The following is a 12,674-nucleotide window of genomic DNA, read 5'->3' as shown; positions in this document are numbered from 1 at the left end:
ATATCCCAGCTGCCAACCCATAAATAATTATGCTGTGATGTTACAGGTAGGTAGTCAAAACAAAATAAAAAAAATCCTTCCAGGAGCACCTTAGAGACCAACTAAGTTTGTTATTGGTATGAGCTTTCGTGTGCATGCACACTATCTGAAGAAGTGTGCATGCACACGAAAGCTCATACCAATAACAAACTTAGTTGGTCTCTAAGGTGCTACTGGAAGGAAATTTTTTTGTTTTGTTATGCTGTGATGTGAGAGCTGACAGGATGCCTGAAATTAAGTCTCCTGGAGATCTACCACCACAGTCCCTCAAGTGTGCAGTGATGTCAGAGCTGACAGTACTGCTTCCTTCGACATCAAGGATGCGACCAAACCAACAAGGAGAACAGCTCACATGCAGCCCAAACTGCTAGATGCACGAAGTATCCCTTGCTCTGCATGCTGTTGTCATATCCATTGGGATCCTTCTTCCCTTACAAGTGCAATGATTCCATTACGTCAGAGATGGGGAGCCCAAGGGCCTCCAAGTCCTATCTGTCACAGATGGCATGGTTGATGGTAAGGCTGCAGTTTAGCCAAACATGCCTTACATCTGTTCGGTTGTATTTTATTCTTTGAAAGCTTCGAGGGAATAAGGCACTGAATGAACATCACCCATGCCAAGCATTCGTGCAACACAGTTATCACAACTAATAGCCAAATCTACGGCATCCAATCGCACCTTCAGCCATTTTAAAGAGGCTACTTCCCTTTGGCTCCCTCGTTTGACTTACCATAGGGCTGCCTGAGAGCATGATAGACTGTCACTCCGTATGGACGCAAGGAAGACTGATAAATAACTTGTGGGTTAGAATCCTCAAATTTATTAGCTTTCATCACCGCCATCTTTGTCCAGTCAGTAAAATACACATTGTGTTCAAAAAGGCTTATTCCGTAAGGATGAGGAATCAAGGAGCCTCCGTGAGCTATTGTTCTCCTGTTTGTGAGTCAGAAAGAATTATTTTTCATTAACAAAATCTGAAAATGAAGACTTATAGAAATGAAGACTTATAGTCAGGCAAGATCAATATTACATTCCATCTCTGGTTAAGGTGGCTTCACAAGGGATTTAACAACTGACTTGCGGAATCATAAACAAATACGCACACTGAGGGTCAAAGAAGAAAAATCATAGAGGAGAAAAATATTGGGATGATGTAAAATTGAAAAGACTGAACAGGACATCAAGGAAGGGTTATAAGGGGGTGGTCAACTAGATGAGCTTTTTTTTTTTAAAAAAGGAAGAAATTAAAGGGCTCAAACCAATAAAACCAATTTAACTGCTTTACTGGATCAGATTAAAGGCATCCTGTTCTCACAGTGTCGAAACTGAAGACTATGGGGAACCCACAAGCAGAACCTGCACACAATGGCACACAATTGTATGCCTACAATTCTCAGCAACTGTTCATAATAATAATAATTTTATTATTTATACCCCGCCCATCTGGCTGGGTTTCCCCAGCCACTCTGGGCGGCTTACAGCACATATTTTTAAAAATTGTAAAACATCAGCCATTAAAAATTTCCCAATACAGGCCTGCCTTCATGTGGCTTCTAAAAGTCAGATACTGTAGTTAGTTTATTCCTTGACATCTGATGACAGTGAGCACAACCATCAGGACTAGTAGCTATTGATAGCCTTAATGGACTTTGGAATTGATTGTGGCATTAATTATGAAGCAAGGCTATTGGCAGATTCACACCAAACATTTAAAGCACATCTGCCATACATTTGAAGTATGTGACTTCCCCCAGAGGATCCTGGAGAGTGCAGTTTTTCCCTCACAGAGCTAAATCTCCCAGCATCCTTACCAAACTACAGTTCCCAGAATTCGGGGGTGGGGGGGACTGCGTGCTTTAAATGTGCATTTGGGTGTGTGCTTTAACTGTATGCGTCAGAAAAACAGCTGCTGTATAATATCCAAACGAATCAAAACTTTTGCTTAAAAGTGCATTTTTTTAATGTTATCTTAGGAGTATGCTGTTTATACTGAAGCATCTCATTTACTTTTATATTAATAAACTAGCAACTGTTCCTCTCTGGAAGGAATGTTACATCTGAAGCTCCAGGCAGCAGTAAGTAACAGGCTTTTTTATCTTAAAGGTGGGGGAGAGTATTCTATTTGCGTTCTTGGTTCACAAATGACCTTGAAAAGTCCAGATTACAAGGAAAAACGAAGATAGGACTTTAAAATTAAGTTCTCCGCTGTAAACAAAAGGAGCAAATGGGACGGAAGGCGCTGCGTGGGTGCCAACTCCCTGGCATCCAGAGTTGTGCAGAGTTGTGTACAGTATTTAGGGATTGACGTTTCCAGGAGGGATACCCTGCCCCTCCCCTACCGATCATCTCAGGATCAACATTTGAAGCCCCCAAACCATTCCCTTCCCCTACCCAAGAATATGCAAATCGACATGGGCGATGAAATAACCTTCTGCACTCCTACAAACACTAAGAATCAACACAATATTCTTATTCTCTCCTATCAATGCATGCAACAGGGAAAGCCTATCACTTTTCTGTTAATAATTTAGCCCAGGAGTTGCCAGCAGAGTCCTTCAGATGTTGGTTGACCACAGCTCTCATCAGACCAAGCTAGTATGGCTAATGGTAAGGAATTATGGGAGTTGCAGCCAAAGAACATCTGAGGTTAGCTACCCCTGGCCTGTTACTGTTCACAGATCCAGGGACAGTGGTGACTATCTAAAAAAACCCAGATGTTTCATAACATAGTTTCAAATATTTATCCATCTGCTTTATAATCCTGTGTGGATTTAATGGAAATCCGTAACACACAACTCTCATAAATTGTTAGGAAGATTATCATTGGACAAGAGATAGTACAAATAAATTAACAACCAAACATATTGATTAAAACTTCTTCCCACCTCTGCAGTCCATCGTAAGTTACAGTTTCGATGTAATCAAACCGGCTATCCACCCAGTAAAGTCTCTTCGACACAATATCCAAAGTTATCCCAGCAGGCCAGCCTAATTTTGTTTTAACCAAGTCTAGGCGGTTTGTTCCATCCATGAAGGCTCTTTCCACTTTAGGGTCACCAGAGAGACTATCCCAGTCTGAGAAAAATAAATAACTATAAAAGGAAAGAAGAAAAGAAAAATCCACTGAGTGCCCCTCAGTCTTCAGAAAAATACTAGAAATAGTCTTGTGGCACCAGACCAGCCGTTCTGCTCACTGGCCAGGATAGGACACATGAGGAACTAGGGTCAGTGTATATGTTACACCAGCCACCAAGAAATGCAAATTCTTACTACATCAGTCCCTCAAACTGCATGGAGGAGCTCCCCAGTAATGCCTTCTGTCCCATGCAGAATCATTGCAATGAGAAGACTATTCCCAGCATCTTATACAGCAAACTACAGCAAACAGAGACCAAGGCCCCAATCTACTTACAACCAGTTGATTAATGTAGATTGCCTAAAGCAACAGAACTTTAAGGATGCGTCTGTCAGATGGATATATCTTCTAAACTTGAGCAAGCTACATATCAACTAAGTTGTCTTTCTCATCAACATATGTATAGTTATACTAAATCTCTTTGTAAGAAGACATTTCTAAGTAAGGTCACATACATACCATACCTGTGAAGTTCATGGCTTCCTCCAAAGAATCCTGGGAACTCTAGTTTTTTCATGAGCGGTGGGAATTGTATCTCTGTGAAGGGTAAACTATGGTCCCCATGATTCTTTCAGGGAAGCCATGTTCTTTGAATGCACGGTCTGCTTGTTGATGTGAGAGATAACTAATTATCACTATCTCCATTTTTATGTTCACACCTATCTTTCCCAGGCACTGATTCTGCAGCAAGTACAGTGGTACCTCGGGTTACATCCGCTTCAGGTTACAGACTCCGCTAACCCAGAAATAGTACCTCGGGTTAAGAACTTTGCTTCAGGATGAGAACAGAAATCGTGCTCCGGCGGCGCGGCAGCAGTGGGAGGCCCCATTAGCTAAAGTGGTGTCTCAGGTTAAGAACAGTTTCAGGTTAAGAACGGATCTCCGGAACGAATTAAGTACGTAACCAGAGGTACCACTGTACTAAGAAGGTGCCTGCCATCTCCTGCCACAGACATAAACACAGTGAGTTGCACCATATTTCTTCCTCTTCTCTTGGATTCAGCAAAATGTTCCTATCACAACTCTTGTACTGCTGCTCCGGAACACAGTTGTTTCAGCAGTGAACAAAGGAATGTAAAGCAAAATAATGCAATTCTGCAAGAGGAAGAGAACACAGAGCTGAAAGCTCTATACCATCATCCGTTCCTATTTATTCAACAGTCCATGATATTTCAAAAACTTTATACAGTTTACAAACAGAAGGGATTCTGTTTAATTCAGCATTATAACTTACCCAACAGTAGGATCGACAGCTATTCCTCTAGGGTTTCCCAAGCTTTCAGCAATAAGAGTTACTCGATTAGTTCCATCCAAATTTACCATATCAATTCTGTTGACACTGGTTTCTACTATATAGAGCTTGTTGTTAATCCAGTCCACAGCTAGGTTTTCAGGTGTGTCGACTGAAACATTTAAAACTTCATGGATTTCTGAGCCATCAATGCCAACTGAAAAAACCTGAAAGTAAAGTTTGAATTACAATGGTGAGGTCTTTGGACATTTAGAGCCCACTCTGAATACAGGTCTAGCATCAGCAATCAAACTTTTGTCTGCACAGACCACTTGAAATTTGTTGAGTCCTGGCAGATCCCTTAAATTATTTTTCTGCCTGTTGTAACAATTGTAATGTGCTGTATTAGATGCTGTGTGGTTTTCACTGTATTTCACTGTATGTTTCTTTTATTTCTTATATACTGTATTTTATTGTAAAGCAATTTGAATTCCATAGAATTCAATACAAGAACAGAATAAAATACAACACGATATAAAAAATAAAAGAAGAAAAATACAATTAAAAATCAATATGAAGACTGAATGTGATGGATGTGCCATCTCCCATCTTCAACCACAAATGCACAGACATGTCATGGACCATCGGAGTGAAGTTTGTGGACCACAGATTGGGAGCCCTTGATCTAGGGGATGCAGAGGAAAGGGCTACAGATGAAGGCAAATGTTCTCCACATCACTACTAACCAATTTATTCTGAGAGACAAATCCTTTCTGCTCCCAAATATAGTTTTTTGTTTGTTTGTTTGTTTGTTTGTTTGTTTGTTTTAGTAACTGGACAGCAGAATATTTTTAAGGGCATTTGCAAGGCAAGAGAAAAAGCAACTTGTTCTTCTTAACTCATATTCCCAATTTTTTAAAAGTAATTACTCTTGAACCATTTGGATTTGAAGCTGAATACACCTTTTGGATTACATGAACTTAATATAAGCAATGCATAAAAGCAATGGAATAAAATATTGGCCCATAGCACAACACACTGTCAATATTTCTTACCTAGAGCTCAATTATCTGTAATATACTTGAGGAATATTTGATTTTTATCTCCTCAGAGAACACAGTACTTTCACATTTTAAATGATCAAGTTTCAAGAAATTGCAAAGGAAAAAATACACTCAGTTTTGAAAGAATGTCTACTATTTCTCTTAATTAGGTTTTTGGACTCCATTTCCAATCATATTAAGAGTTGCTCAAGATAGTACCATAGCATAATAGCGTGCTTTGTTTGATAAATCACATGTAAGAGCATAGCTTGCAAGTGCGGTCATTATCATAAAACCATCTCAAAGTTCGTTTTTGTTGGGAAACAAAGGAGGGCCCTGCATCTGTTCCGAGAAATGAAAAGTTATCAACACATCCTGCTCTTGGATCCCTCTGCTCCAAAAATGCCATTTTGCTCGACATTTCAACCTACCTTATCTTGCACTGTATCTGTCCAAAATACTCTACGCAGCTGAAAATGAAAGTCCACACCGACGGCGACTCCACGGTTCCGGGATCGGACTAGAGTCTGAAAACTGCGTCCATGAACATCTCCAACCAGCAAATCACGGCCATTAGAAAAAATAACTGAGGCAACTCCAGCTGAAAGAACAGATAGCATTAATGTGCCATTTCTTGTGCAGTTGGGCATTAGCTAGAAAACTACAGAAAGAGTGGGTAATGACCAACAGCTAACTGTGACAGCTGTGTGTACCACCAGCCTATAAAATATTACCTTATGGGCATACCTATTCTATACATTTTCTAGAATCTGGTTCTCTATGGCAACCCCAATATTAAGGCCCAATTTACACATGAAACAGAGGGTCATGATTCCAAGATTATCTGGATAATGGTCTATACAGTTATCTGCTGTATGAACAGGTATTCATGCAATTCGCATCATAGCCCTATTCCGAACATTTTTCATTTTCTATTGTTTCTTAGGTCAATATACAACCGAGATCTAATCCCACCACCACCAATTCATACAGGTATCTAACTATATCACAGAAGTGCCCATATGGTTACACATTGTGGAAGAAGTCACATAACTGGTGTAACATGTAAACTGGGTCTCATTCTCTGGGAGAAGATGAACTAGTACACATATTTAAAGTGCCAGGCAAAAATTATTTGTTTCTCTTTGACGACTTTCATACTTTAAAAATATGTGCATTGTGTGCAAACCTGCCCAATTTAAAGCACTTTTAAGCATCACCGATTTCTGTTGTGGAGATAAATGCACATTTAAGAAAGCTGCCACATACAACTGGTGCATCTAGCTCAGACTGGAATTTCTTTCTGGAGATATAATAATGGAATGTGGAACCTTCTGCATGCAAACCATAAGTTCGGCCACTGAGCTATGGTCTTGTTTAAACCTCTCCCATCTAAATCAATGGCACTTAGAAATCCTTCAAGGCGGGGGGGGGGGGTGTGTTTGTTTTCATTACTTGGTGAAGGATACTGGGGGGACTTGCTGCCTGGTCTTCCAGCAACAACTGGCTAATAGGTAAATAAATGGTGCAGGCAGTGACAGCAAAGTGCTGGGAGGCCTTGCAAAACTTTAAGCATCTTTGCATTACACTCAAGGGCATTCCATTTATCACAAGCGTATAATCGGCTTTCCTTTCAAGCACCTGTGAGATGACAAGATAATGTTAACTTTCAAAGCATCGCTCAAGGGAGAAAGATCAGCTCCCAGAGCTACTGGCTTACATGAGGTATTGGCTCGGCAGTGGCGGTGATGCTCCAAGACGTAACCTTCTGCACAGTGACACCGATGATGGCCAACGCGGTCTTCGCACACTTGGTCACAAATGCCCCACGTTTTGCAGTCGTCGAAGTCTGTGACACAGACAAGGTTGCTAACATTGCCAAGCACATTCTGTTCACAGAATTCATCACTTTCTTTCTGCCTATTTGCAAGAGTCCTATCTTACACAGATGCAGATGCTTGCTTACTAACAGAAAGATGCCCATCAGATTCAGATGTTATAAACGCATGCCTCTTCCATGTTTTCCAGGAACTTAGGTTCTAAAAATACCCAAGACTTCTGAGAGTATTTTGAGTAAGGGGTCCACAGGACACAGCAGCAGCAGCAGCAGCAACCACAACACCCAGCTCCTCTATGTGGTTGCATTAAGTTTCTATTCTCCTTAAACTCACCCCAGACTGATGCCCATCTTTGGAAAACCGCTGCCTTGGCTAAAATGTGGGCTGCCATTTAATAAAGATGACACACAGTAACTATATGAGGCAGCATGTAATGCAACAGGTAGAATATTGGGTTTGAACCCTGGTTTCAAGTTTCAAGTTCAAACACTGGCTTTTGCTGCCCAGCCATGAAACAAACTGGGTGCCCTTCTGCCAATCACAACTCCTCAGTGCTCAGTCTACCCTGATCAAAATGAAAAAGAGATGAATTTAGATAAATCAATTTATATGCTCAAATGCTTATTCAAACCAATCCCGAGCACTTGGTCCACTTATTTTACGATAAAAACTCACAGCAACTCTAAATTAAATCAGAGGCAAGTTAACTTGCTCTGTGATTTGTGAAAACCACCTTTCTTAAATGCCAGTAACTATGAGAGACTTCACAAAATCATGCTTTAGCAGAAGGGATAGGTCTAACCAATTTTTTAAAAACAATTGTGTGTTTTTATTAGGGGTTTCTCAGCTGCACTAGAATCTTAACAATGAAGCAAATCATCTAAGTTTTGTCTTCTGACATTTCAGAAATCACCTTGAAGCCAGACGTGCCTCTTATTCTCTCATCTCACAACATTTATAACAGGAGCAAGCAAGAATCAGATTATTGACACTAATTTGGACTCGGCTTTCAGCATTAGAAGATTAAACTCCTCCATCTCAAAAACTGTAAGGACAACTGAAATTGGATTACTTTGCAGGTGAATGGCTTTTCGTTTGCTGTCTGAGTAAGGCAGAATGAAGAACAAACCAAGAGACAAAGGTCTAGTCCTCAGGGAGGATGGGCTTGTACCACTTTAGAAAGGGAAGCTCCCAAATTTGCATACTCCTTCAAACAAACAAAATTATCCACACATAGAAAAAATAGGCTGACAGGAAGAAGACTGGACTGAACCCCTTCTTCTCTGCTAGCTAGTTTTCTGAATGGTGGAAGAACATTCAGCTGTCTGAGAAACCCTCTTTCCGCCATCTATAGTCTGAAGTGGTACTGTCAATATGCACCTTAAGAGAACTAGGTCAAAAGGTAATGGGGAGGATTACATGACCTTATTGTTCTAACTTACACCTTTAAGCATCACACGCTGCAATACTCTGCTTTGTCACGCATGCAGAAAGCCCACTGCATTCACTGGGGCATCACCATATATATAACTGAAGACAAGAGTAACAAAACAATCGGAAAAAGCAAGTAAAAAAGCACGGGCTGTGCCATACATTGGAAAGCACAAAACAAATGAAATGCCGTGAAAATCCCTGAAACGAGAAGTAATCGACTATAGAGTTAAATAACAAAAATCAAAAAGTTTAAGGAAAAAATTAACCTAGAATTAAACAAAGACTTAACGAGATGCCAGCTACAAAACTCGTTTCACTGAACTAATCAGTTTCCTCAGAAGGAAATAAAGAAATTATAAACCTTAAATGATTTTAAACAAACTCAAGAGCAGGGCTGAAACGCTTCCCCAAGTTTACAAAAAAGTATGAAAACCTCAATGGCAAGTTTTAAACATAGCCCTATTTAAGAGAGCCAAGCAGTAGTATTAAGAAATTGAGGACTCAGCTGTAAAAACTCTAGTATTGCCTTTACAAAAAGGTTTTTTTAAAAAAACTTACAAAGGAATACAAGATAAGCTGTTTAGGTTTTAAACAAACCCAAAAACAGGGCTGAAACGCGCCTGACTGCTGATGTTAAAGACTGATGTACTGACACAGCATCCCTATCCAAGAGAAATTCACACCACCCAAAATGCATTGATCTACTATTTGGCAAAATGCAAGCTCAACCATCCCATTGATACTTGTCAAAATGGCCTTTATTGGGAATAAAATGATTAAAACCATTCATGCTTCACGGCATCTAACAGAGCTTGTGTACCTGTATGTTTTTGGAAAACATTTCTATAGATTATGAAGAAATATCCTGCAATCAGATGGTCATTGGTGTTCTTACATTCCCATCAACAAAACTATGAATAACTTGGAAAGCATTATAAACATCTCAACAGGTTCCACATTAATAGGGGTGTTAGGCAAAGTTTGCTGAGATGTGTCAAGTAATGGTTATAAAACAGGCAAACTTGCAGTTAAAATGCATGAAACTGATTGCTATCAGGCAATCTATCAATGGGTTACAATATCAAGCAAATCTGAACCCGTGGGTCACCGTAACAAAAGAAAAAATGGGTAGTAACAATAGCTTTAGAAGATTGAAAGTTCTTAACATCCATGACAATTGTGGGGAGGAAGTTAAGAGATGGACGATCAATATCTCAACATTCTTCACTTACCAATGCAGGTGCGGCTGTCATTGCTGCTGATTATGTATCCTGCAGGACAATAGCATGTTCCTCCAGAAGGGGAAGAGTGACAGCGGTACTGGCAGCTCAACGCTGCACAGCGAGATATGTCTGCCAAAAACAAAGTCATTTTGAATATCGCCCTTAAGACACAGTATGAGCAGCTTGGTTCTGCAGACTGAATCATACAGGTATTTTGTCACACACACAAACACACACACAATATCTGTTTCAGCAAACAGGGAACAAATGGGGAACCTTAACTATAAGCCAATGTGTGCACAATGCAAAGACATCACTTGGGAAATGCAGCCATTTTGCACCATGAGCTCATCCAACAGCTATGTTCACAGGCCCTGTCAAACACATAACTACTAGTGTGCAATTCAAGCTTAGGAATTGCACCCCAGTAGTTATGTGTTGGATGATTCCAGGTAAGCATTCATCTTAGGGGACTGCCACTGATCTCTGTAGACAAATCATACTTAAAATTACTGAGCCAACTTTTATGTAGAAGAAGCATTGCAAAATATCAGAAAGGGTGTCCCAGACTTTGTGAATGCAAGTTAAACAAAGTCTTGCTCCCTTTTCTTCTTTCCAATACTAGGTTCTCAGAGATGAACCATAGTTGCCTAGATGGCAAGACTGATCCTTCCACACACTTTTGCATGTGCTATTTACTCACTGCAGTGTCTGCCTGCAGTTATGTTTGTTTCATCTTCTCTGCCTGGGCAGTCCGGAGTCCCATCACAGACTTTGCCAATTGGAATACACTGTCCTGACAGAGGGCAGGCCCATTCACCAGGGTAGCATTCTCGATGCCCGCTCTCTAAGGAACAGAAGAGAGAATCATTACACAATATCAAATAGTATTTCAGGTTTGAAGAAGCATTTGTTATTTTGAGGGGTGGGGTTGTCATTAGCTATCTGAGCTGTAGCGTAACTAGAAAAGCCTCCATCAACCAATCTTTTACTTCTTTCTGCCGCTCTCTTTCAGCTTCATGGTACTTAAGAACACAAACTTTTCTATTATTTCCAGAGACCAATTCACACATTAAGCAGAAATGAACCTTGGTTTGCCCACAAGGCAATGGCTGCCTCCAATCACAGCTCCTTGACATGCCTGCTTGTAAGATATTCCATGTTTGCAAATCGTTATCGCTCATAATCACACATTGTATGTTGAAACAGAAACTTAAAATGGATGAAGTGGCTTCTGTTTCTGCAAGGGGGAAAACAGTATGGCAGAATACAGGCTGAATTTTAAAAAGACTGAGAATGTGTGTGTAATGGTAGAACTCTTACTGATTTCAGAAACATCTGTCAGGTTGAACAAGGAATAAGTAACTGGGATGGCATATAGGGCCTCATTTAGGACAGCCTATGGTCACACCATTTTGACAAATATGTCTTGTGTTCCACTTACATATCTTTCTAACTAGGAATTAGACCTTTCTGGCATGTATTATGTGTTTTGTGGCAGATATTTTTTTTTAAGGATCTTGTCCTTTAAGTGTATATTATGATTTCATCACTTACCACATTTTCCCACTAACACACCCTGAGTTTAAACAAAACCTCTGATATTACGTCTTGAGTGCCAAAGTGCAGTTGAGGATTGATACATCATAGTCTAATGTTCTGGACTGAACTTGGTAACAAAAGCTACATACTGCTTTAAAAAATGGACATGTAAAAGGGGGTGCAAAAATATGGCAAGTTATCTTCTACCTGCATTCGTATAAATCATCACCCAGAAGGGGCAGGAAAGTTACATTTCCAAATGTCACTACTTTTGAAGCCAGTTTATTTCATTGCTTACCGCATCCTATTTCATCTTCATTATCTTCACAGTCATCATCTCCATCACATATCCAGCTCTGATGAATACAGCGACCGCTTGGGCAAGTGTAGAAATTCCCTTTACAAGTTGCATATGCTGAGGAAGAGAACAGCAAAAAATAATAATAAAGAATTCCCCATATGCCAAACTTTTCACACTACCTCCCTGGACTCTAGACATATGTACATGGAAATAAAACTTGCTGGAGCAAGCTCAGACCACCAAGGTTTGGTGCACAATGCTTCTGCTGCCTTCTTAACTTCTTTCTTTTCTACCAGGCCTGCAAGCAGGAGCACAGACAGCTGAACTGGATGAAAGCAGTAGAGCAGAGCAGACCAGGAGGGGACCCACAACCACACATTACAAAGGCAGGAGAAAGACTGTCTTTAGGAAAGAAGCAGAGGTGCCTTCTATTCCAGCCCCCAAACAAATCTTCCTTCAAAGAATCTACCTCCAAGAGCACATAGTGGAGAACATCCCCAGTATTTCTAGCCTACCGTAAAGCAACAAGGAGGAAGAATTTTTGTCCCATGTTACTGAGCTTAGCTATGTTGACAGAGATATGTCCCATCTAGGGATTTTAGTCACGGGGCATCAATCTTCAGTGTACATGCACACACACACCAGTTTGAAATGGTCCAGGTTTGAGTGAACCTGCTCCACTGCTGGTAAAACTCATAGGTACGCTGTCCAATATTCTAAACAGTACATTTCATGCTTAGTTCAAGCTCAGCCTCAATGTCAGGTATGGGGAAGCTGTGGCCCTCCAGCTGTGGCTGTTGAACTCAAATTCCCATCAGCTCCATACAGCATGGCCAGTTATCAAGGATGATGGGAGTTGTGGTCCAACAGCAACTGACGAGCCGCA

The 12,674-nt window shown here is 40.5% G+C and overlaps 1 protein-coding gene across 2 annotated transcripts in view; it reads right to left on the bottom strand.

Annotated features, from left to right (window-relative positions):
* LRP2 (LDL receptor related protein 2) overlaps nucleotides 1–12,674 on the bottom strand; it is a 144,755-nt gene that overhangs the window by 87,656 nt on the left and 44,425 nt on the right. For both annotated transcript variants that reach the window (XM_083625423.1, XM_083625422.1), the window contains exons 7-14: nucleotides 11,786–11,902; nucleotides 10,649–10,792; nucleotides 9,955–10,074; nucleotides 7,171–7,299; nucleotides 5,882–6,051; nucleotides 4,411–4,634; nucleotides 2,926–3,132; nucleotides 771–973 (exon numbers count right to left, since the gene is read on the bottom strand). In XM_083625423.1, coding sequence (XP_083481549.1) covers nucleotides 771–973; nucleotides 2,926–3,132; nucleotides 4,411–4,634; nucleotides 5,882–6,051; nucleotides 7,171–7,299; nucleotides 9,955–10,074; nucleotides 10,649–10,792; nucleotides 11,786–11,902 — 1,314 coding nt within the window. The remainder of the gene's footprint in view (nucleotides 1–770; nucleotides 974–2,925; nucleotides 3,133–4,410; nucleotides 4,635–5,881; nucleotides 6,052–7,170; nucleotides 7,300–9,954; nucleotides 10,075–10,648; nucleotides 10,793–11,785; nucleotides 11,903–12,674) is intronic.

This window comes from Podarcis filfolensis, assembly GCF_964270895.1.
Source record: "Podarcis filfolensis genome assembly, chromosome: 1".
Lineage (NCBI taxonomy): Eukaryota > Metazoa > Chordata > Lepidosauria > Squamata > Lacertidae > Podarcis > Podarcis filfolensis.
This window is presented reverse-complemented; position numbering and strand designations above follow the sequence as displayed.